Genomic DNA, 23595 nt, shown 5'->3' with positions numbered 1-23595 from the left:
ATCTGAAGATTTGTTTGTTACTTCAAACATATCTAAATTATTGCACTCCCTTTTTGAAGAACGAATTCAAATAAACTCTTAAAAAAATATCAATGTAGAAGAAAATTATTTTGGTTTAATAAAATTCGATCAGGAGTTGTCTCCCATAGACCTAAGATTATAAAATTATGCAATTTCTCCAGGTCACAGCGGCATCTCAAATAACTTAATGTTTTGTCAATAACATGGTTTATAATCTTGTTACTTTGTGTGAATGTGTATTCATGTTTTTAGTTTAAATGTACTTAATCGTTCTAATCATTCAGTGTGCTTTCTTTTGTAATTCATTTGATTGTATAGCTCAAATTTAGAAACCGTGATTGGTATATAAAATTATCTTCTTTTTATCACATTTTCATTGCATTCATAATATACTAATAACTGTTTAATATATTAAACGGAAAAGTACACATCCAATATGCACATGCTCATGCATTTATTAATATCACAACTGAACTATAATATGGGTAAATTATCAAGGTTATATAATATAAGTACAATGTATAAGTAAGATAAAACAGTATGATAATATTCGAAAACTACATGCAAAAGATATAAAAGATCACATGCTTAGTTTGAAATTTCTGTAAAAACCCTGATCACATTTTGTATATATTTACCATGCTTGCATTTGTATAAGTATAGATCTTTCACCATGCTTAACAAACTTACCTGTAGTAGGAGCTACCGTTGTTGTCGTAGTTGTTGTTGTGATACCATTGGACCAGTATTCGATCTCAAAACCTGTATCTCCGACCGTATTATCTGTCTCAAAGAAGATATACATCTCTCCAGTAGAGCTTTCTAATGTTGCACTATGTGTTTTTCCACAACAGGTTTTCAGCAATTCAGGACTGCTGGAGTTGGCCCCTGAAAAATACATTGCACAAATTACAATACTATTTTACCTATATTAACAGCCTTGAGATACTTATACTCAAATTATTTGAATGCTTTATTCATGCCCACTGTTTTCTCTAGATGTGTTCGTTCTATAAAGATGTTAACGTATAATATAACATATCTGTTTTGGGTCCAACCTATTTCTTCCATTTTTTTTATAATTTTTGTTAGACAGGAATTACCTGTGCCAGGTTCCTAAACAATAATGTATACTAGATCACCAAAAGGAACAACATACCAAACTCTGACCCTTGCCGGTAAAATCTAAATCAATAGATAGATAAAGGAAGATGTAGTGTGAGTGCCAATGAGACAACTCGTCATTCAAATATTAATTTATAAAAATAAAGACACTACATTTTGTTCCTTTTCAAGTTTATCTCGGGTGAGAGTATTTACCCTTACATATTAGATTCCCTTCAAACATCCTCATTGTAAACCGCATGAATTTATATTAAAATCGAGTGCATGAATCTGGAAATTTGCCTTTTACATTGCTGTATAAAGTATTTACTTCATTCATATTTTTTTTAATGCTGTCTTTTTGTTTATAGCAATACACATAGTACCAACCATTTTGCATAGAAAAGAAGTTATTTGTGAGAAATTTCAACACAATCTGAATATATTATACTGTAACAGATATTTACCATCATACACGTAAAGGTAATCAAACAAACAGACTCCTTTAGAATTTTCTATGAAGCAAGTAGCAAAATGTATTTTTATTGTGTGGTTGATCCAGTTCGTTGTTAAGTACCAATCTTGAGTATAGTTCCTGCAAACAAACATTACAATTACTTACATATGATCTGTTTTACACAAGTAGGAAACGCAAATTGAAGTTTTGATATGCGAATTAACTTATAGCACATATAATATCCTAAAATATCAACTTTATCTTAAAATACCGAAACGGTCACCCGTGGGCTCGTTAATGGGTCTATTCTAAAAGCCTTACTGCTAAATAAATCAGTTATTTTCATAACAACATAATATTCTACAAATGTCATTTTTCAAAATATGACGATTTTGTGAAATTTTCATACATAAAAGCTTATATATTTATTATAAGTAAAACATTGGCCGCCAACTCAATTCATCATGCAATTTAAAGTTGTTTTAGATCGTGGATGGCGACCAAGGTTACTTAATTATGCCAAAAACGATCAAGATTATGTTAATGTTTTTACCAAAATTGACCTTTAAATACATATAATGTTTATTTCAGAGGTCAAACTAGCTTCGTTAATTTTAAAGGAAGGTGCCGAAAATATATATTTTGGTCTTAACAGTATTATTACATGTATTTCTATGTGATTTTTTTTTTTTTTTTTTTGCCCGCTCCAAAATATCATCAAACATTTAGGGCCAATTAAAACCCTTGATTGAACCTTCTCTTAAAGTTGCAAAGTACTAAACTTTAAGATAAATGTTTATTTCATACCCGTCAGGATATCGCACATGCCCATCATAGCCCGGATGTGAGGTAAATACGTTAATCAATGGCGTGGCTGTCAGGGATATCATATTACAGCTGCAGCATACTGCAAATAAAAAAATATTAATGTAAATACTATTTGAGACCGCGAAAAGTATTTTATAACTTCTTTAATTTAAAGGTTATTGAAGGTTTTCTTAATAGTTGAATTCCATTGACATTCCCTCATCAGTGGTGCTCAACACACAAAACCGCTATATAAGGAGCATTATCTATGTTATTGTATTAATTTTATCAAAAGAGTTTCGTTCATATTTTATCACCGTCATGTCTCGACTGATATTTCGTGTGATTTCACATTTTTTTATGTATGATGTTCAGTAAGGTGATAAGAAAACAAGTCTTCATACGAATTTACACTCGCTTGACAGATATTCCTCGAAAAGAAATAAGATAACAAAAATACCGAACTCCAACGAGAGTTATAGACGGGAATTCCTAAGCAAATCTAAAATCAAAAGTTTAAACACATCATACGGATGGTTAACAACTGCCATACTCCTAATTTGGTACAGTTATTTTCTTATGTAGATGGATTTAACCTAGTTTCATAGCTAATGTAGCTAAACATTGTCACTTGTATGACAGTCGTATAAAATTCCATTATATTAACTGTGTGTGTGAACAAAACAAAGTGCTTGGTGAATTTGTTGACAATTCGTCTTTAATAATCTATCCATCACTGGTCCTTAGGTAACACTTTTTCAATATTTTTTCAATAGCGGTCACATGCATGTCTTATACTGTTAATCTAGCTTTTTAGAAGTATAGATGGCAAACACGTATTGTCTATTTAAAACAATCACACATTAAACATTGTATAACAGGGAAAGTACATGTAGGAAGAAGAAAGGACATCTTTTATATTTCTACCTTAATTTACACCAGAATTTGAATAATTACTAACAAGAATGCCTTAAGTGTACAGGAACTAAAATTTGAATAAAGTTCTTCGGATAGGTAGTGTTGATTGAAATACAATAATGTTGTGTTATATTAAGCTCAATTTTTCAAAGAATTCATTTGATACTGAGTTCTAGGAAGGAATAACCTTTCGATTATAATTGATTTTGATATTAATTTCATCATTAATGACCCGTCAAAATGCTTTATAAATGTCACGTTATATAATGGTTCGTCAAATTAATCAATTGAGACTTGTTAGCATGCAAAATACTTCAAACTTTTGTTTATAGCTTTTTACAATTATTAAATGATTAATTTTATCGTTATAAAGTTGAAGACCATGCAGATTCTTGAACACGAAATGTAGATATATGAAGATGTGGTATTAGTGCCAATGAGACAATTCTCTCGTCTAGGTCACAATTTGTCAAAGTTAACCATTAGAGTTCAACGTACGGTATGGTTTGTCTATAATTCTTCATATGAACAGACATGTAAATATCGTGACCGTCTACGTCTTATTGGTCACGTGGTGGCTTACGGAGACTTGTTTATTTCTGCTCATTGTTTAGAACTTTTTGATCTCATAAAATATAATTTTGACCTTATTATTATGGTCGCAGTAGATTGCATTTATATATTAAAAAAAAATAATAATACCAAATATATATTCAAACTAATGAGTCGAAATATACTGACGACGCCATGACAAAAAAATAAGATAAAAAGACAAAACAGCATACAAAACAGAACATGGACAACACAAGACTGGGCAACAAGAACCATGTATCATTTATAACAGTGTTTTGCTATTGTGTGTCTACCAAGATTTTTTTTCTCAATTTCTGCAATGTCTGATATAAGCATTTTTTCTTACGTCTACATTAGGTCTTTTTGTTCTATGAGCACTATTTTGTGTTCCTCTCTTTTTCATAGGGTTATAAGAAGAAGTGGTGTATATATCAATACAACAGTATCGTAACTTGATACAATTTACTTTATAACAACAGCAAGTCAATATACAAACTTCAACAACCGACAGTATATATATACTAGGTGTCAATTGCATACAGTAGTAACCCAAGGTCGATGACCTGTTGCAAAACAAATACGAAAAGATGAACCAATTCATTATTATTATTTTTCAAATTCGCACTGCTTGTAAACTTTATGACTTTTTCACCTGTTAAATATCATTAGTTATGAATAATTGTATTATTGTTGTTACACTTTAACATCTGCTTAAATATGAAAAAAGAGATAACAAAGTACAATGGTACATTCATCACTTTATACATTATGACTATTGAATCATTTCTAGTCAGTTTTCAATTTTGAAATGACTAGAAAAGGATAAAGCAAAAAATTAACTTTATAGCTCACCGAAATTGTATGACATATAAATGTATTATATTCCTTTTGTAAATGTACGCATGAAATCTAACCTTATTTTATAAACTGCATAACTTAAGGTACACATGTAGAACGTATCTTACACAATTTGTACTTAACAGAATAGTCCTGTTTCAAGAGTGTTTAACTTTAATACAATTAATCAGCTGATAAACTGAATGTGCAATAAAATACATAATGTAAACCATGCTTGTATCGAAGCAATGGCGTATGAAACTTTCAATAACAAAATTACTCAAGACAAGATTGTGTGGCTGACCTAAAAGATATACATGTAGTAAAAATCGTAAAAAAAGGTTTAAGAACAATGCAGGATTTCAAATAAGCAGCACTTAGACAGATATCATACAACTCAAATATTGAGGACCAGTCCTATTATCGGACTTTTGTCGAAAAAAAAAGTTTTAAGTTTTTCAAAGTTCGCTGTTTGAATTTAGTTAAGTATTTTTCAGGGTTTCCATTTTGCAGAGTTTTGTAAAGAATTATTTTTTCACAACATAGTTAAAAATCGATTTTAGAATTTGTTAAAATTGACTATAATGATTTAACTAGTCATGTAAATAAATACATTCAATTTGTTGATTATAATTCAAAATTTAAACAACACAGGCATGTGAAAGCCAATAAAAATATTTGATTTCCTATAAAACAATCACATTTCCGTTTATCAGTCTTGGAATATAGTTGGATCATTAAACAAATATGAAATCACATGTCAAACTATTAAAAAGTCTATTATATATTACTTTTAGATAGCGATTGAATTTCATGCTTGCTGCATTGGAATCGAATATTCAATCCATTTAAAAAAAAAAATGCTGATCAAATGGGATAAAACAATGTTTCATTCTTTTATGTTTATGAATTTGAATTTATTAGCTTTATTGGGTAAAACAATAGAACTAATTTTTACAAAAGCTTTGTTAAAATAGATGTTTTATATTTCGTTGATAACTTTTGGTTGTGTTGTTAGGGTACTGCCTTCACGACGTTAACAATGCCTTTGTTTCAATCATATTGTGAAAACATGTATCGGACTATGTACTTGGAGTCATACGCTTGCTTACAGACTCTTTTTCTTTAAGTTTAGTGAAGATTACTAAGCAACACGAACTCCAACAAAAACTAGGAGTAATCTCTTGCTCTCCGGAAGGGTAAAAGGTACCTATTGGTGAACTATAGAATTAACTTTAGAAAACGTATGGTCATTCTTCCTGAATGATTACACAAATGGTCATTTCTTATGTTCAGTTATTAAGTAAACACATTCGCGTTTTCGACTGCGCATTTTTGCGTTTTCGACTTCGCGATTTTTTGTTTTCGTCCTATAGAATATGAAACGTGAAAACTCGAAATGGCCTTAATCGACCACAATAACTGTAGACCCTTCTTCGTTGTTAAATTTTATACAATTTTCTGTTGAATTAAAGATTATTTGTGCGCCGTATATTGTTTATTTTCCTGGACAGAGATGCTCAGGGTTTTCATCGTTGTTGTTTAACATGGTTAACATGGTCGATGTATACACTTAAAATTATTTGTCTTTGTCGTTCAAATGTTTAAATTGTCATTTTATTACATTAGAAAACACCTTTAATTAAAATCAAAATCAATGGAATTACATAACATCACTGAAGAATCAATTTGTCAAAATCGTCATAAATGTATTATACAGTATTATGTATCAAATCAAGACTGAATTTTAGAATAAAAGCAATTACAATGTCAATAAATAACCGCAAGTAAACTCAGTGACTCTTTGTGTGTGGCTTAAAAAGTAATAGAAAAGTTCATGATCTATGAACGGAACAAAAAGCAAAAGACGTCGTGTAGATTAACGGGTTTGTTTTAAAAAGAAAAGGTCAATTATAATGCTTTGAAAAATTTACAAAAAGCACCTATGATATATCTAAATAACTATAACCTTTGAAAAAAGAAATTTGAAATTCTTTGAAGATTGTAAACTTCTTTTTTTGTTATTCCACCGTCTCTATTAAATGAATCTAATTAACCTTATGCAGTTGTCAATATTTTTTAAACGATTTATTAAAAATAAGTATACTGAAAGATAATTCTGTCTGAAGAAACAATCTGTCTGAAGAAAGAATCAATTGTTGATTATTTCAGAAGAAACAAAACGAAAATTATGAGAAGCAACACATACCATATGGCACCAGGCGTAGAAACACGGAAAAGATAATGTAAAACGATAGACACAAATAAAAAAAAAACTCCATTTTTAAAAAGCCTTAACCAGCTTTTTCAAAAACATGGTAAAATATTTCAGAGTGTTTTATTTGTAATTGCATAAAAAGTAAGAAGTTACCATCGACACATATGACTCTCAGTTTGACGAATGAATAACAATTGAATAACGGTCTGTTAAACTGAAAAGTGTAAAATCTTAAGGCGGAAGCTTATATAGGTTACTGGAAAGCAAAGACAGATAGATATAGGAAAATGTGGTGTGAGTGCCAATGAGACAACTCTCCAGCATGTTCATTTAGAAATTAACATATATTGAGTTAAAAAAAAATCGTGCATGTAGTGTTTCATTATTTGTTTTCTTGTTGATTCTTGTTCCCGTTGTATCTATTGAAAAAAACAAGTACAAAGAACTCGTGTTGAGTCTGTAGGTCTTTAGATATAAATTGAAACATTTTTTTTTCATATTTTATATATTCGTTTGTAATGTGTTGTACTTTTACAATGCCTAAATGTTCAAATAAAACAAAACAAATAGTGTCATTATCCATTTATCATACGATATATACAACAATTCATGACAATGCTCTTGTAAAAGTTTAACTAATACATCAGCGATACAAAAAGGATCTTCCTAATTACGCAATAAAAGTTTATTCAAGTGCGCACGTTCGAAATAGTCCTAATTTATTAGTCTAGAATGAATAATCTTTTCGTTTTAAAGTAATCACAATGCGATTTGTGTTTTGTTCTAAGCCAGCAGGTGATCTAGTTCGTGGTCGTTGTAAGGGGTAGTTGCGTGGAAACCCGAAACAAGAAAGGTATCCACAATTTACATCAAATACGTAACACAAATATCAAAAGTTTTACTTTTTATTACTTTTTTAAGAAAAGTCAACATTAATCAAGTAATTTAATTTATAACAGCGTTTTGTTAATGGTGTTATAGTATATTTATTGAAAGACTGTTTTAATTTGGAATATTGAACAAATACTAGACGTGAATATTAAAGAAAGAACAAAGAAAATCTGTTATAAATTTCTCACTATTGGGGCCTTGCTTTTAAAAGCTCAAAAAACTATTTCTCTTGAAAATAAATGGGTAAAAAACTGCTATAGTCACATGAAAATAAACTTTATTATGAAGTCTTTGGTATATAAAAGCAGTTGAAGAAGAGAAATATCGTGCTAAATAAGGTGTTTATCGACTTTTATTTACACTTATTTAATCTTAAGTGCATTAAGCACTTATTATGGAAACAAGATAAACAATTATCGCATTTGAAGGATCAATATTTTCCCACTTTAATCTAAAATGGCAATTATATATGACAGTATAAGTTGCTATATAATATTGATATTCAATTGAAGAATTAAATTAGAACTTAACCGTTTTAAAAAGAGAATATGGACCAATTTGATGTCCATTAATACATCAAAACCTACGTGGTGTTAAGAAGTAAATGTCCTTGCTAATCGACTTCTTCTTGCTGTAAAATACATTCTAACGATCATTTTAACAAAGGGACAAATATTTCTATCTTTTTGAATAAATATATCTCTGTATGAAATTGATCCAAGGTTTATTAGAAAAATCATGCATTTACTAGTATCAGTTATTCGCTCATTTAGTATATTTTTCACTGAAGTTTTATTTAATAAATAAAATACTCCATCTATGATATCACATCAAGGTTGTAGCCAACACTATACAAGTGGTTTTTGCCTTTGTAGATTATAATCGTTTAAGTTTCACAATTTATTGAAAGTAGAATGATTTACTAGTTCTTTTAAGTGTGTTTGTCGTTGAAACAGATTACTGTCCAAAAGGTGTTCTGATGTTTTGTGACAATTGTCTGTCTGTATAATGATCATTGTGTCTTTGATAACGTATATTTGTCATTTAGGCCCATAAAGTTGATTAATTAAACGTAAAATATTCAAAATGAAGATTCATTACAGAGTGAACTTGGTCATAGAAATTGAAAATATTTTATCAAATTAGCTGTAGAATTGTATCTATTATGGACCTTATGGTATTTTTTTTTGAACAATTTGTGGACATATATTATCGTATGTGAAAAGTTTCCCTTCATTCAAGTAAACTATGTTTTGTTTTTGATATAAACTTTTGTGACGGAGAAGATGCAAATAAAAAATGTGGAACAAATCAAGAAACGGTCTCGGTGTACTTAACTTAACCATGTACAATGTATAGGGTACAGATACATACTACCCTTACCCTGGTAAATCAAATATACAAGTCAAGGAGTCCGTTCATATGGTCATAATTACTCTGTATCAAAGTTCTGTATACTCTGCGATTTGGATGTCTGATCAAATATCTGGCTTGAGCAGACATCCCTTCGTTTTCTTAAGACGGTTTAAACTTCCTGTCTTTAATAGCAGTACATCCGAACCCATTTACTAAACCATTAGATGCATTAATGTTTTTTTTTCTTTTAGTCTCGACTATGCATAACAAATTTCCCACTTGCTGTTTATGAAATTACAATGACATAATGTTCCCTAATATAACTTTTATGGCGACGCCAGTACAAAATATAGCAACGTATGTTAATAAAAAAAAAACACTAAAAGTGGGAATTTAGTATTCTTATCTATAGCAAACTATCATAAAGAATTAGGTAGATATTTAAGTACCGCATCATTCATGAGAGTTCCAAGAAATTGTTAAAGAATGTACATAAGAAACTGGTATCCTACTGAACTGCTGATCTGGTGGTTCATAAATTATGTCAAACTTACTTAAGAGTACATCAAATTGATAACAGAAAGGCATGTTAGTTAATAGAAAATAGACAAACGACAAAATAAGAGATAAAGATTATACCAACTACTCTACATATCTACGAACAGTGTCTGTCTCCCATATATTAAATATACTTAGTGATAATAGATATAATATTTATACTGACAGTCATTTCAATTTAACGACTTTGATCAAAACTTTACACCAAGGGTGGTTTGTCTGCATTGATAGAGTTTATTGCAGCTTAAGTAGCCGATTTATGATATACAGAGAGAGTCTTGAATTTTAAAATAATGATAGAAGTGTATAACCTTTTTGAGATATTTAAATTAATACAGAAAAACAATATTACAGTTTTATGTCTTTACTTTCGTCGGGATATCTGTTAAGTATTTGTGTATTTAGAACAAAAACACACTTCAAAAAAGGAAAGCACGTTTTCGAAAACAAAACAAACTTCTTGAAGACTTGTTAATCTGTGTTATTGAATTGACCTTCTAATATTCAAAAATATGTCAAATTAAAAAGTGCAGCCAATTCGTTCGTACTACCTTAGAGTGAGTTTTTTTTTCGATTTTCTTTTCGCTCCTTCGATTGACTTTTTAAGAAATTTGCAATTTAATTACTCGATTAAAAGAATTTTAGTTTAATGAAATCTATATTTCATTTGCCCAAAATAGATTTCGTTTTTTTTTTAATTATCTTTTATTTCCCGGACTACGTACCTCAGTCCGCAATTTACTACCCTTGCTTTGTAACCTTGTGCACGTAGATAATCCTGATGTTCTGAAATGCCAACATTTTTTTTTTAGAAAACTTGACTTAATTCACCAATCTGTAACATCATGGCAGGGGGTTATTCTTAAATATTTCAGAATTACGTAATAAAAGGAATAACAGGACCAACTAAGTATCCGATATTCTCTTTTTTTTATTGTCGTGTTTTTTTCCCTGAATAGTTTCACACATAGATATCTCAATAATATATTGATAACACAAAGGATAAACGTTTCTTATAAACAAAATACATATACCCAAATATAATAAAATTGAGAATGGAAATTTGGGGAGACAACAATCCATCACAGAGCAGACAAGAGCCTAATGTCACCAATGGGTCAAGCTAGAAAGGGTCACAAATTGACTAATATTAAAAAATTCAAACAGGAAAACAAACGGTCTAATCTATTTAAAAAACAACACACACACGAAAAACAAAAACCACTTATGAACCACATGAACAAACGACAACGACTGAACAACAGGTTCCTGATTTAGGACAAGTACAAACAAATGCAGCAGGTTTAAATTTTTCAACAGGCGTCAATCTTCACCCTAACATGAAACAGAAGGGCACCATTACACCAGAGAAAAACACACTAAAAATATCAAGTGAAATGACTTAACTCGATCAAAAAGATATTTAACATATAACAAGTACATTAGATAAATAAATTTGATTTGTAATAATGAGATAATTTTTACAAAATGAAATGCTTTAAGGTCTACAATATTTTTTTATTGGAAACGGAAAGAAGGGGGAAACATAATAAAAAGAATACCGGCATAGCGTGGTCGTGTGAATCGTATGTGTAATGGTGTATTGAAGCATTTGGTAATAGTGGTAAATTAAGTTTTAAAAGCGTAACACAATGTTTTTTAAAAGAGACGGTTAAGTAGGAATCAAAGTAACGTACGTGAAGATAAACTCTTTCTTCGATCTTTTTTATTAGACGAGTAGCGTAGATAAATACAGCATGCTCATTGTATGAGATATAAGAAGCATCTGAGTACAAAAAAAAAGGTAGTTTTAGAAATTGACCCCTATATGTCTACATATATATAATTGGAGAAAGACCATAGTTTTTTAACTGTGATATATATTCCCAATTTTGTACTGTTGGATTTGCTAAAAAAAAATGTTCATAGTAGATTGAGTTCGAACTATTTACTGGTAGAACTATAAAGATATTATCTACCAGAAGAATTACATGAGCAATAGTGAATTATTTGTCTTTGAATTATTACTAGAGGAATAAAATCCATTATGTTGCAATGGGGAGTGGGAATAGACCCGTGAAATTTTTGACAAAAACCAATAGTGTTGAAATCTCGTAGTTTAGTTGTATATTATTAAAAGTGGACATGTAGCAATATGAGATGCATAGGACGACATCAGTCACAAATTTATCTCATGTATGAAAATACCGTAGATGTTATTTCCAAATCCTTAAAAAAATAATATCTATACACTCGGTTTAGTATTTCAAGATAAAATTTCCAAATGAAACCTGTCAGATTCAATATTGATTTTTACAACCATCTTTCTAATTCAGCTGTAAATATCCAAACTCGGAGGAGGATGGGAAAAGAGGGACAGGCTTGCCCGGTCCCCATTTAGTATGAAAAATTTGGTTGATTATTTAGGAAATCACTGGAGCATGACTGGTTCCCCTCTTAGGCAGTCACCTGGCCCCCTTTTATCAAAATTTCTAGATCCGATACTGAATTAGACTATTAGGTTTAGAGATTTACCCCTAAGTGTATGAATGTTTGGTTGTCGATTGTCGTCTCATTAACGTTAGCTGGCATTATATCACAGTAATATGAAGTTTTTTCTCTGCATTTGTCATTCTAGTTTATCACTCTCAGACACCTTAAGTTTTGTGGATTATTTGATCGTGTTGAAATATAATTAGCTTTACTATTTATCTTTAGTTGCAATGCATTTCCCTCACGTTATTTACTTTTTCAGTAATTAATAATTATTTCAATAACTGAGTAAATGTTTCCGTATGGTCTTATTCTATAATCTCGTCTTAAAAAGTCGATTTTTAAAGTGGCACGATTCTTCATGTACCTTTTAAATTACATAATTACGCAACACTCAAGATGCAGTTAATCTGATTAAGTGAGTTAAATCATGTATTCACCCATTTTCTTTTGTAAATGAAAAGATAATGAACAAAAGCAAATAGTAAAAGTATTACAAGTTGGTATATCAATCGTCATAATTGTTCGTAAATGAAAACTCGTATGTCGTTTTTATATGGTGTCTCAACCTTGTAGGATATATGTATATTTCAAAATGCCTTGTGCAAATCTTCTGTTACCGGGCATAATAGATAAGGAAACGGTTACGATAAAATCAATTATTCAGAATTGGATCTGAGAAAACTTAGTCGAAATTATGTGTATCATATAAAGTATATTATTCGTTTGTATAAACCAATCGAAAGGTTTCGCTAGACCAGTTCCTCCAGATTTTATCATACGTATAATCTGTAACAATAGCAACTGCTTATAATAAGTACGTATTTATAGTTTAATCAAACGGAGCAGCCGATCTTACTAGGATATACCTGCTCAATTTTCAATACCTCCAGCGGGTTGGTAATGTATATGGGATTAATATTCCTTGACAGTAAATTGCATCATCACTATTTATTCAAACTTATTGCTTTACATGCATATGTATCTAAAGTACTAGGAAACGTATAAATTTACTAAACACATGTCAAGCTCACCTGCATTAGTTTTCATATCTTACCTTTTTATTAAAGACAATTTGACAGTTATATTATATTATATGCTTATTCTTCTACCTATTATAGACATCTAATATGATAACGTTACACCTAATCAAATATAATGAATTATATTCCATGCATTAAAGGTAACTACGAAAGTATAAATGCGAAACAAATTCATCCAAGAACGTGCTCATAATACTGAAATATGTCAGGAGAAAATTATTAACGTCATGTTTATATCTTTCCAGAAACCAATTCGTTTTTTGCATTTTTTAATGCATTTGTTAAATAGGTGATGAGTAGATTGTAACACGTCCTTTTTCCATATCGACGTTCGTATTGGTCTACCTTACTGCTCCTCTAGTTGATACTCTAGTCGATATGGAAATAGTTAATTATACACTTAGTCTAGTAATTTTTGGGCCCTTAATAAATTGTTGTTCGGTGTAAGCCAAGGCTCAAGGCTCCGTGTTGAAGGCCGTACATTGACCTATATTGGTTTACTTTTTTAAATTGTTATTTGGACGGAGAGTTGTCTCATTGGCACTCACTCCACATCTTCCTATATCTATTCTTTTAAGAATATACGTACTTAGGTGAGGTTTTGGAAATTTGAGTCAGATGTTCGGACTCCTTGTTTTTTTCCCAACGATATAGGGTAAAATATTTTGCCCCATTACACCAATTTATCTTTAGATTTAAAAAAACTTATCAATAGCTCATAAAAGGTAACACGATACCGAATGACGTTACGCCACGAGTTATCGTTCCTGACGTTATCGAATAACGTTCACACAAGATGTATGTATACAAGCCAATGTAGCAGCTTCTGCAATCACAAGGTGAATTGAATAAGAAGAAAAAATGGTAACTAAGTGACATTTTTAACGGAAACTTTTTCTAGATGCAGAGTGCCGAGAGTTTTGATGCAATACGAAACGGTTAACTTATTTGAAATAAATTGCTTTATCGTTTTCTGGTAATTCTTCTGCTCATTGTTAACCTTTAAAAATGTATTACTTTTCTTTTAAATATCCGGCTGTTTCTTAAATATTTAAGCATCTGCACGATTTATCTATATATGTTCTTTTGAATAAAAGATTGAGTTTTGTCACTTTATTTTATTTTTGGTTTATTTGTGCAATAAATACTTATTCATGATGCACGCCGTATCCCCATGCAATTTTCGTAGAAATCTAATCTTTAGAAACTTATGATGATGCGTAATAAAACAGGAATTGAACAACCATCAATTCGTTTTAAAACTGGTCGTCAAAAACACCGCTCGGGCAAAATGGAAAATAGTTATCAACTGGATGAGAATTCGAATAGGATTAGGCGACAAAGAACAATACATTGTACAATCAGACTTTGAAACTCATACAGAAAATAGTTTGTTAGTACGGAATGTAAAACAGTAGTTTAACTTTGTCATTTTGCCGAAAAACATTCCCTGCATGTGTTCCAAGTATAAACAGTCTCTGAAATTCATTGGTCTGTAGAGAGTGAATCCGATATAGTTTCTGAAACATTTATAAAATAAAGTGCTAGCTTTTGTAGACCAAATCTACACGGGACAGACAGCAAATTCGGAATGAGGTCTGAGAAAGTTAACTTAGACTGAGAAATACATGAGAACTAGATTGGGCAAAAATAAAATTAAAAACAATTCAGGTCCAGTTAAAGTCTGATTAAAGACAGCCTCATGTATCCACTTGCGTATATAAACGCAAGTAGTCAGGACTGGCTCTTGTCATCCTGGTTCCGTTACATTTTTTTCTCTCGAAATTTACAAGCAAACGACTGACTAACTTTTTATTCAAACGACAGAAAGAGATTTGTTTCGTAGTGAGAATAAATACATTTTATATTTCTGACAATTACATAATTTTTATATTTTTTTTTATTCTACGAATTACACCACAAGGGTGACTAGGGAATAGAAATGATTACTTTGTCTTCTTCAAACCGGCAGTGAAATGCTTCGAAAGTGAGAAGTCTATTTGACTGTGCTGGATGTATCAAGTTTGCAGCCACATCCGGTCAGAATGGGGACATTAAATCCGATGCCTCGAATAAATAGAGTGCTATGCTCTCTGAAAATCAAGAACCTTTCCAACAACTCTTTGAGGGGTCCGTAGGTGGCCTGTTGCTAGATAAAATTTTTGTCCCTATCCAATGTACCCTCATTTTTCAGTGTCATTCCAAATTTACTTGACCATAATCCTGAAACGCCTCTATTACATAACCTACCAATTGTATTTATTGTTAACTTGTTCTCGCCCTTAACATGTATGATCTATTTGCCACTGGACGTAAAGCAGACAGCAATTAATCCGACAATTTACAACCGTCACTTGAAACTTTAGTTGTAAAAATTCAAATTATAGCCTCTAATTTTTCTAAGAAATCGACAAAGTTTACGAACATTTACGTAAAAAGAAATATTTACGTTACCGCTTGCACATTATTGAAGAGGGTAACATGACACTAGTAAAAGTACAAGTATAAATAAAGCAAACAATTATATAGAAAATTTTATTTGTACAACAGTTGACTGTTATAATGATAAATGGAGATATGGGATATGCAATTTATAAGAAAGCAACATTTGGAGCCAAGGCTCCGCGTTGAAGGCCGTACATTGACCTATAATGGTTTACTTTTTTAAATTGTTATTTGGATGGGGAGATGTCTCATTGGCACTCACACCACATCTTCCCCTATCTACCTAACGACATCAAAACCAAAGAAATCAAGCAAATTGTGACTGAAGCTAATTGGACGAGTATCTTTTTATTTCTAATTTGTAGTTTTAGTAAATGTAAGTCCCCTAGATTGGAAAGTTTTGATAAGTATAATTATCACAGTAACATTTCAAAAATACGTTTTGTCACCAAAATCCTAATAGGCACGTATCATCATATTGTGTCACTTGTGTCCGTTCAACCGTCAATCCCGCACTTGGTTTATAGGGTGTATACGGCTAAGTATTTAGCACTACAGTCCTTTTACTTCAAGTTAAAATTATGTACATGGTGTTAAACTTATATTAAAGCTGCGCATATCGTGTGGATTTTCTTTATTTCTTGTTCATAACAGGTTGCTAGATTGGGCATTTTGATAAAAAAAAAAAAAAACACGTAGATTACAGACTCCGGCTTTCATCTGCTACATGTGAAATTTCAAGCTGGATCCTTTATATTTCGAAGTTTGTTTTACTTAAAAGAATGCATATCTGATCTCAAGATTTGTTTTGTAAATAGTTTTCCACAAATAAGAGACTGTTGAATTTTGTGAAAGCTTGCGTACAGTTCGCAATGTTTGTTCGACTAGCTTAGCAACCAACTGACACATTTACACCACGCAGAGTACGCGATATTTATGTATGTAGTAAATCAAGAATGTGAGTTCTGAAATTTCCTTTGAGTTTTGTTATTTTATTTTTTAGAATGTGTATTTTATCACGATAATTACTTTCACTCATAATTTTCACAACTAACAGAATGTTCAACCTTTTTTGACTGATGCATTATATGTGTCTTTTATAAACAACTATTTTCAATATTGTATTGTATCGTCCCGAACATGCATAAACTATTTGCCACTGAACGTTTAACAACCACCAAAAAACGTGGCCGAGCAATCATAAAACTGTTAACTGGATCAAATTTTTAAAGTTCTCTATTTCTGCATAGATGAAGCGTCGATACCATCTTTGTCTTAAAGGATGGAGATAAAAAAAACTCAGTTATTCAAATCACACGTGAACTTTATAAAAATTTGAAGGTATATTTCATGATTTTAATTAAATTTTAGAATTAAGATCTTTGATCTTTCCGGTGATTTATTCATGAACTATTATCATTAGATTCACGTTGAACCAACCAGTTCAAGCAAGTTTCAAGTATATATAAAAAGGAGGATGTGGTATGACTGACAATGAGACAACACTCCACAAGAGACCTAAATGACACAGAAATTAACAGCTATAGGTCACCATACGGCCTTTAATAAAAAGAAAAGCCGATACCGCATAGTTAGCTATAACAGACCCCGAAATGACAATGTAAAACAATTTAAATGGGAAAACTAACGACCTTATTTATATACATTTTGTAAAACAATGAACGAAAAACAAATATGTAACACATAAACAAACAACAACCACTGAATTACAATATGCTCGTTTGGTGTGAAAATTAGACAAAATTAATGTTAATTCATTTGAGTGAAATTTCCATGTGCAGGACGAAATATTTCATATTGCATTACTAGGAAATTTACGACACCCGACAGGGGAAATGAAAATAAAATAAAAACCATTCAGATTCCGATACATATTTTGTTTCCATTTCTCTGAGTAGGAATAACGTTACATTTTGTATTCAATAACGTCACATGTTTTCGGCCAAATTCTAAGGGTATCAATTAACTTTGAAGCCATTTATCTCAAAAACAAGGATGGTGAAATATAAGTTTCTATACGTTTATGGATTCAGAATGCAACCTGGATATTGTGTTAGTTTTTTTGTTTTTCTCCGTATATAAGAACAAAGCCATTCATTGGAAAATCTAAAAAGGCAAGCCGAAAAATAGGCATTTCCCCTATATACCTAAGTAAATCTGTCGCCAAAATTGACGTTTTCTTATGAAAATACCAAGAAAACAAAAATGGTGACCCCAATTTTTTATTACATATTCCGATGTAATTTGATTCAAAGAAAACGTGTGCCAAAAAGTTTGGAAATCGGGAGATATGCCATTCGGTATCGTGTTACCTTAAAGTCATAAGAAACCTCAAATTATAAAAAATATATGCAGGAGGATTTTGAGAATAAATAACCCAGCCTTGATAATCACAAAAATAAATGGTTTGTTCTGTGGTAGTTTGAAAATAAATAACCTGACTTGCAATGTATCGAAAATAAATAACTTAGCAGGTCTATAGCTTCTTGGGCCTTCAGCGGTTCCAAAACCCTTCAAAATTTTTTTTGGCTCGCTCCGCTCGGCAAAATATGTTTGACACTACTTTTCAAAGGAGCTAGGTGAAATAAATTCATTTTAATACTATATATGTATGCAATACATGTTTATTGCTTGAGGATATATATAAATGCTTCATTTCGTGAAGAAAATGATAAAATACTTTTTATACCAATTGTCTTTTATATTATACTTTTTACTATGTATTTGTGTTTCGTTTGTTCTGTATCGCTATGTATTATCTTAAAATGTTGTATATTATATTGTTCTCTTGTACACAAGTATGTATCTGAGGTTGAATTAAATCTTGAATCTTAAAATTTCTGCAGGGAATTATGATCTTTTCTGATTAAATGGAACATAATGACTCTACTATACATGTATTATTCATAATTAACAATTTTTTTAAAATTTTTATGTTTTCAAATATAATAAATATAGTAGTGAAAATGAATAATCAGTCCCTTGCTTTAATGAAAATGAAAAATCTTGCTTCAATAGTGCAGAAAATGAATAATCTGTCCTCTCAGTTTAAAAAAATAAATAACCGATCAAAAACAAATCCTCCTGCTCCCCCCCCCCCCCCCCCCCCAGAATATCAAATGGTCGTCCCCTAAATGGATAGTTTTCATTATACAACTTGTGTACCTATACTTTTATCTGAGGGAAATTTATTAATTTGTCCACATTTAGAAGACGTTTACTTAACAATAACCTACCTATATAATGATAACATAAGATGAATTGTATGTAATGTTTACTTATAAATAACACTAGAACACACCCGCGAAATCGAGGGCACTCAGAGCTTAGTTTAAAGTATGTAAAGTGTTGTTGGAAGAATTTTGTAAAATATTGAATGACTGGAGAATTTCAGCAAAAGTATCATAAGTTATAACGGACGGACGGACAGACTAGCCTGAAATCATAATGCCCATAAATGGGGCATAAACATTTATTGTTGAAAAGGAAAATATTGATTTGGCAAAAATGAAAGTAAGGTAGAGATTAAAAGTAGGCGAGCATTTTTCGGGGGTCGGTATCGTGTGTTTTTAAGCTCGGGATTTGGGGATTGATCCATACTGGATCCGGGAATATATTTTTCGATTTCGTAATTTCGGGATATGCATTTCTTTTAATTCTGCATCTCTGGATTTCATGGTTTTAAGGGCGGGATTTTGGGATCAGGAAACCTCCGACCACCCCTCAAATTAGCCTTAGTCATTTATACATGATGCATATCCTACCATTGACATCTTAATAAGGCTCTCAAAGGAAAAAAAAGACACTGACGGATTGTCCTAGAAGCATATTTTATTAGACTTATAATGGTCTATATATAAGCAGTTAGATTTATTTCATGTTTGAAACGGTGCAAATTGTTAATTTTATTTGACTTTTACCAAAAAGCAGCATTGTAGCAAAGGAGAAGAATCATTGTGGTCTGAGGCCAGACACACGAAAATATTTGAATTTAATAGATAGAAAACAAATATCGGACTTTTGAACATGGAAGAAGGCTGTTGATACCTTTTATGAAATTTCCCATACATACTATCTTTTACAAAAAAAATCCTCCTACAACAGTCCACAAGCTGTATATACCCGCGATTTCGCGGATGTGTTCTATTAAAGTTTGATTTATGCAATATGTGTAAGTGGCCGGAGAGTGTCTATAGTCAGACTGTCGGCAAAAACAACCAATTTTATCTGACATTTTATTACCGAATGGCATACATGTATCCCAAGACTGATTTCTATAATTTTCAGCACACTGAGACTTTCAATCGAATTACATCGGAATAAGAAATAAAGATAGGGGTCATCATTCTTGTTTTGTAATTTCAATAAGAAAACGGATGGCTATTTTCTTGTATACTGAGAAAGACTAAAAACTGACATAAAACCTAAGATCATTTTCTAAATTCATGCATATTAAGTTAGAGGTATTGTAAAGGGATCTAAAGGACGTTCGTTATTTCATTTTCGACTGACTCAATTTTATTTCGCCATAACAAGGTGCATACTGTTTTTTTAGTGCTGAATCTTCAACTTATAACTCTACCAAACTAGAGTAAGACAGTAATGATGTAACCGATCTATCCATGAATGGATATATAGAGTGTTTCAAGAATTTGATATAGGAAAACGGTGATATTGAATTACAATTTGAATTGATTGAACGGTGGTTGATTATCGTCCAGTAGCAAATATTTCTCTTGTTCCATACCAATCCATGTATCAACATGTTTTTAGCAATGAAGATAAATATAATACTTTAATGTTTTATAACGTTTGCAATTGCAGATATAAAATGAACATCTAAGAAATGTAACTGACCAAAAGTAGTTACATGTACATGCATGTAGACCTACATGTTTGTCTGCATAAGAAATTTTCTGTACCAAGTCAGGAATATATCGGTTGTTATCCAAGTTCGTTTGATGTGTTTGAACTTTTGATTTTGCCATTTGATTAGGGAATTCCCGCTTTGAATTTTCCTCTGAGTTTAGTATTTTTGTGATTTTACTTCTCAAAATGGTTTAAAATGACGAAATACTCATCTGGTTGTGTGAGAGGAGATAATTGGGAAATGTTAATGATGTACGTATATGTTCCAGACCATATGAGTATTTGGACCGTACGCGTACGGTCCGGACCGTATGAGTATACGCATACGGTCCAGCTGGTAATATATGTTATTGAATCAAATGGGTTACTAATAAATGTAAAGAAACATTTATCGAAATCTTTATTTTCAGTTTTACAAATTGTTATTATTACAATTAGATGGATAAAGTGAACAAGCGAACAAATGAAATTAAATATTTGTTGAACTGTACATCTGAATCCTATTTTTGTACTCTCGCACTAGGTGACACTTGCTACCACAAGTAACGTAATAATTTTTTTATATGTACATGTTTGCAGTTCATGCATGTTTCTAAGCTTTTCATTCCAACCGAATGAGTATTTTGAAAAAAGTACGCATACGGTCCAGACCGTACGCGTACGGTCTAAATACTCATACGGTCTGGAACATATACAGTATACATACAAAGAGGTTATTTTGAATCCATTAACGATTTGCCATCAAAATTAGGAATCAATCAAATAATTTCGTTATAAAAGTAAAAGCTATAATAAAACATAATTGTATTATATAACTGTATATTTAATTTATACTTATCATCATTAATTGTATTTCTTTCTTTTATATTATTTATATTATGATTATGTCATTTGTAAACATTGACAACGCAATTTACTGATGACACGCGCAAAGCAAACTAAATCTGATCATACGTGTCTATGTGCCTACAATTACTCATAATAAAAAACATCCTGTCGGGACTGCAACTAGATTATGCACTTTGTCTATCCTCTTACCTTTTAAATACTGCAATTACTTCATACATTAACAGATCGATTAGTTATTTTCACTAAGTTAACCAGTAAATGAAAGATTAAAATACGTCATCGGCTGTTGATTATAATCTTCAGGTTCAAGTAGAGATGTAGAGAGAAAAAGAAAAATCGACATTACATTTTTAAAGTATATATCTTTATATGATATAACATTGAGACTTGTCAAAGAGACAATAACCCGACTACAGAGCAGAAAACAGCAGAGGTCCATCCCAGCACATAACAACCGAAGTCCACGAGGCGTGCTTCAGATGGCCTCTTAACAAAAATGTGTACTTCTTCAATGATTATGGACATCATATACTGTGGATTCATTGCTATTCGTTGGATACCATTTTTCGTGGATTTCGTGTGTATAGGGGAAACACGAATTTAAATTTTGAGCGATTAACACATTTTCTTAAGGAATGTATGCAGATTTTGTCAAAACAACGAAATTAAATACCCACGAACATACATTGTACACGTTTTCCTTTATCCACGAATAATGGAACCCACGAAACTTTTAAACATTAAAATGATATGAAATTTAAAAATCACACAAGAGCAACAAATGCCAGAGGCTCCTGACTTGGGTCAGGCGCAAAAATGCAGCGAAGTTGAGCATGTTTTGTGAGGCCTCAACCGCCCTTCTTCCCATATACCTCTTGCCAATGTAGAAAAAAACAAACATACAGCAATTCGCACAGTTGAATTCATTTGAAAAGTCCGAGTCCGATGTCAGAATAGGGAAGACAAGGAACTAAACAAATGACAATGAACCATACATTAACAAAAGATAACTAGCATTTACTGACATGCCAGCTCCAGATCTAAATTAAAATGACTGAAATATTGTGTTTTCATCATATGAAAATCAATCACAATTCCTCCCTTTAGGGGGTAAGTATCATACTCTCATAAATAAATGAGAAGAAAATAATCATACCAACAAATGATTATGAAGGTATTCCGATTATAATAATATTGGTACATGTATATAAGATATAAAACTGATAAAAAAAAACATAACCAAAACATTGCTGGACTACACCAACCATCAGAACCCAACTTCTAGAGAAAAACTGATTTACAAACGAACGGCTACAGATCCAAATAGACTGAAAACACAAGACCCAAATAGAAAAGCGTGCAATATCTTTGGATTAAACCAGTACAAATAGTACAAAAACCTGTAGCTAAGAACATGATGATCACTTATCTAAGCAAGACACATAAAAGATGGCACATTATTTTGAAAGCAGGAATAGCATCTGCTTTCGACCACAGGAAATTCATGAGGTACCTAAAACTGTTAAAAGAACTGCCGCTAAAGAAAAACAAACCGTAAAGAGATATCACTCTTAACTATTTTCATGGCGTTTCATGATATCAAGTTCAAATTACAACATTCTTCACTGGTTTCAGGAGGTTTCCTGATAAATTCAAATTGAATGGACAATATTTGTATATGCGAGAGGCATGTCATTTTTGAGTGTTTAATAAGACAGCCATATTACTTGAATTAGGTTGCATATAACGTCTGTAGACTTATCTGTTTAAAAATGTTAGAATGTTTCTAATTTATTTTCTATTTCATATAAAAGGTGAGATGATCAGAAAATATTCTTTTTAAGATTTATCATATCTCACAATAATTGTTACAGATTCGATGCTGATTATATAATTACTTGTTAAGTTACTATTAGTATTCAAAATTAAAGTCTATTAGATTAACAGTAAGTCGCCTTCACTAGAATGTATACAACAAAACTGAATAACATAATGTAAAATGTTCACGCAATATAATAGGCAATAGGATCAGATTAATATTTTTATGGACATTTTGGATTGTCATATGTTTTTCCCGCGGTTATTTCTCAAAATGGACTGTTTAACGAAATTTGAGGGGAACAAATGAACCTTAT

At 31.2% G+C, this 23595-nt stretch overlaps 1 protein-coding gene across 1 annotated transcript in view; it reads right to left on the bottom strand.

The window, feature by feature from the left end:
* LOC134696913 (uncharacterized) overlaps positions 1–23595 on the bottom strand; it is a 35639-nt gene that overhangs the window by 8940 nt on the left and 3104 nt on the right. Inside the window, exons 2-4 of the mRNA XM_063558880.1 lie at positions 2390–2489; positions 1593–1720; positions 712–909 (exon numbers count right to left, since the gene is read on the bottom strand). Coding sequence (XP_063414950.1) covers positions 712–909; positions 1593–1720; positions 2390–2489 — 426 coding nt within the window. The remainder of the gene's footprint in view (positions 1–711; positions 910–1592; positions 1721–2389; positions 2490–23595) is intronic.

Source organism: Mytilus trossulus, chromosome 14 (assembly GCF_036588685.1).
Source record: "Mytilus trossulus isolate FHL-02 chromosome 14, PNRI_Mtr1.1.1.hap1, whole genome shotgun sequence".
Classification (NCBI taxonomy): Eukaryota; Metazoa; Mollusca; class Bivalvia; order Mytilida; family Mytilidae; genus Mytilus; species Mytilus trossulus.
The sequence above is the reverse complement of the archived record's forward strand: the minus strand, read 5'-3'. Positions and strand labels throughout refer to the sequence as shown.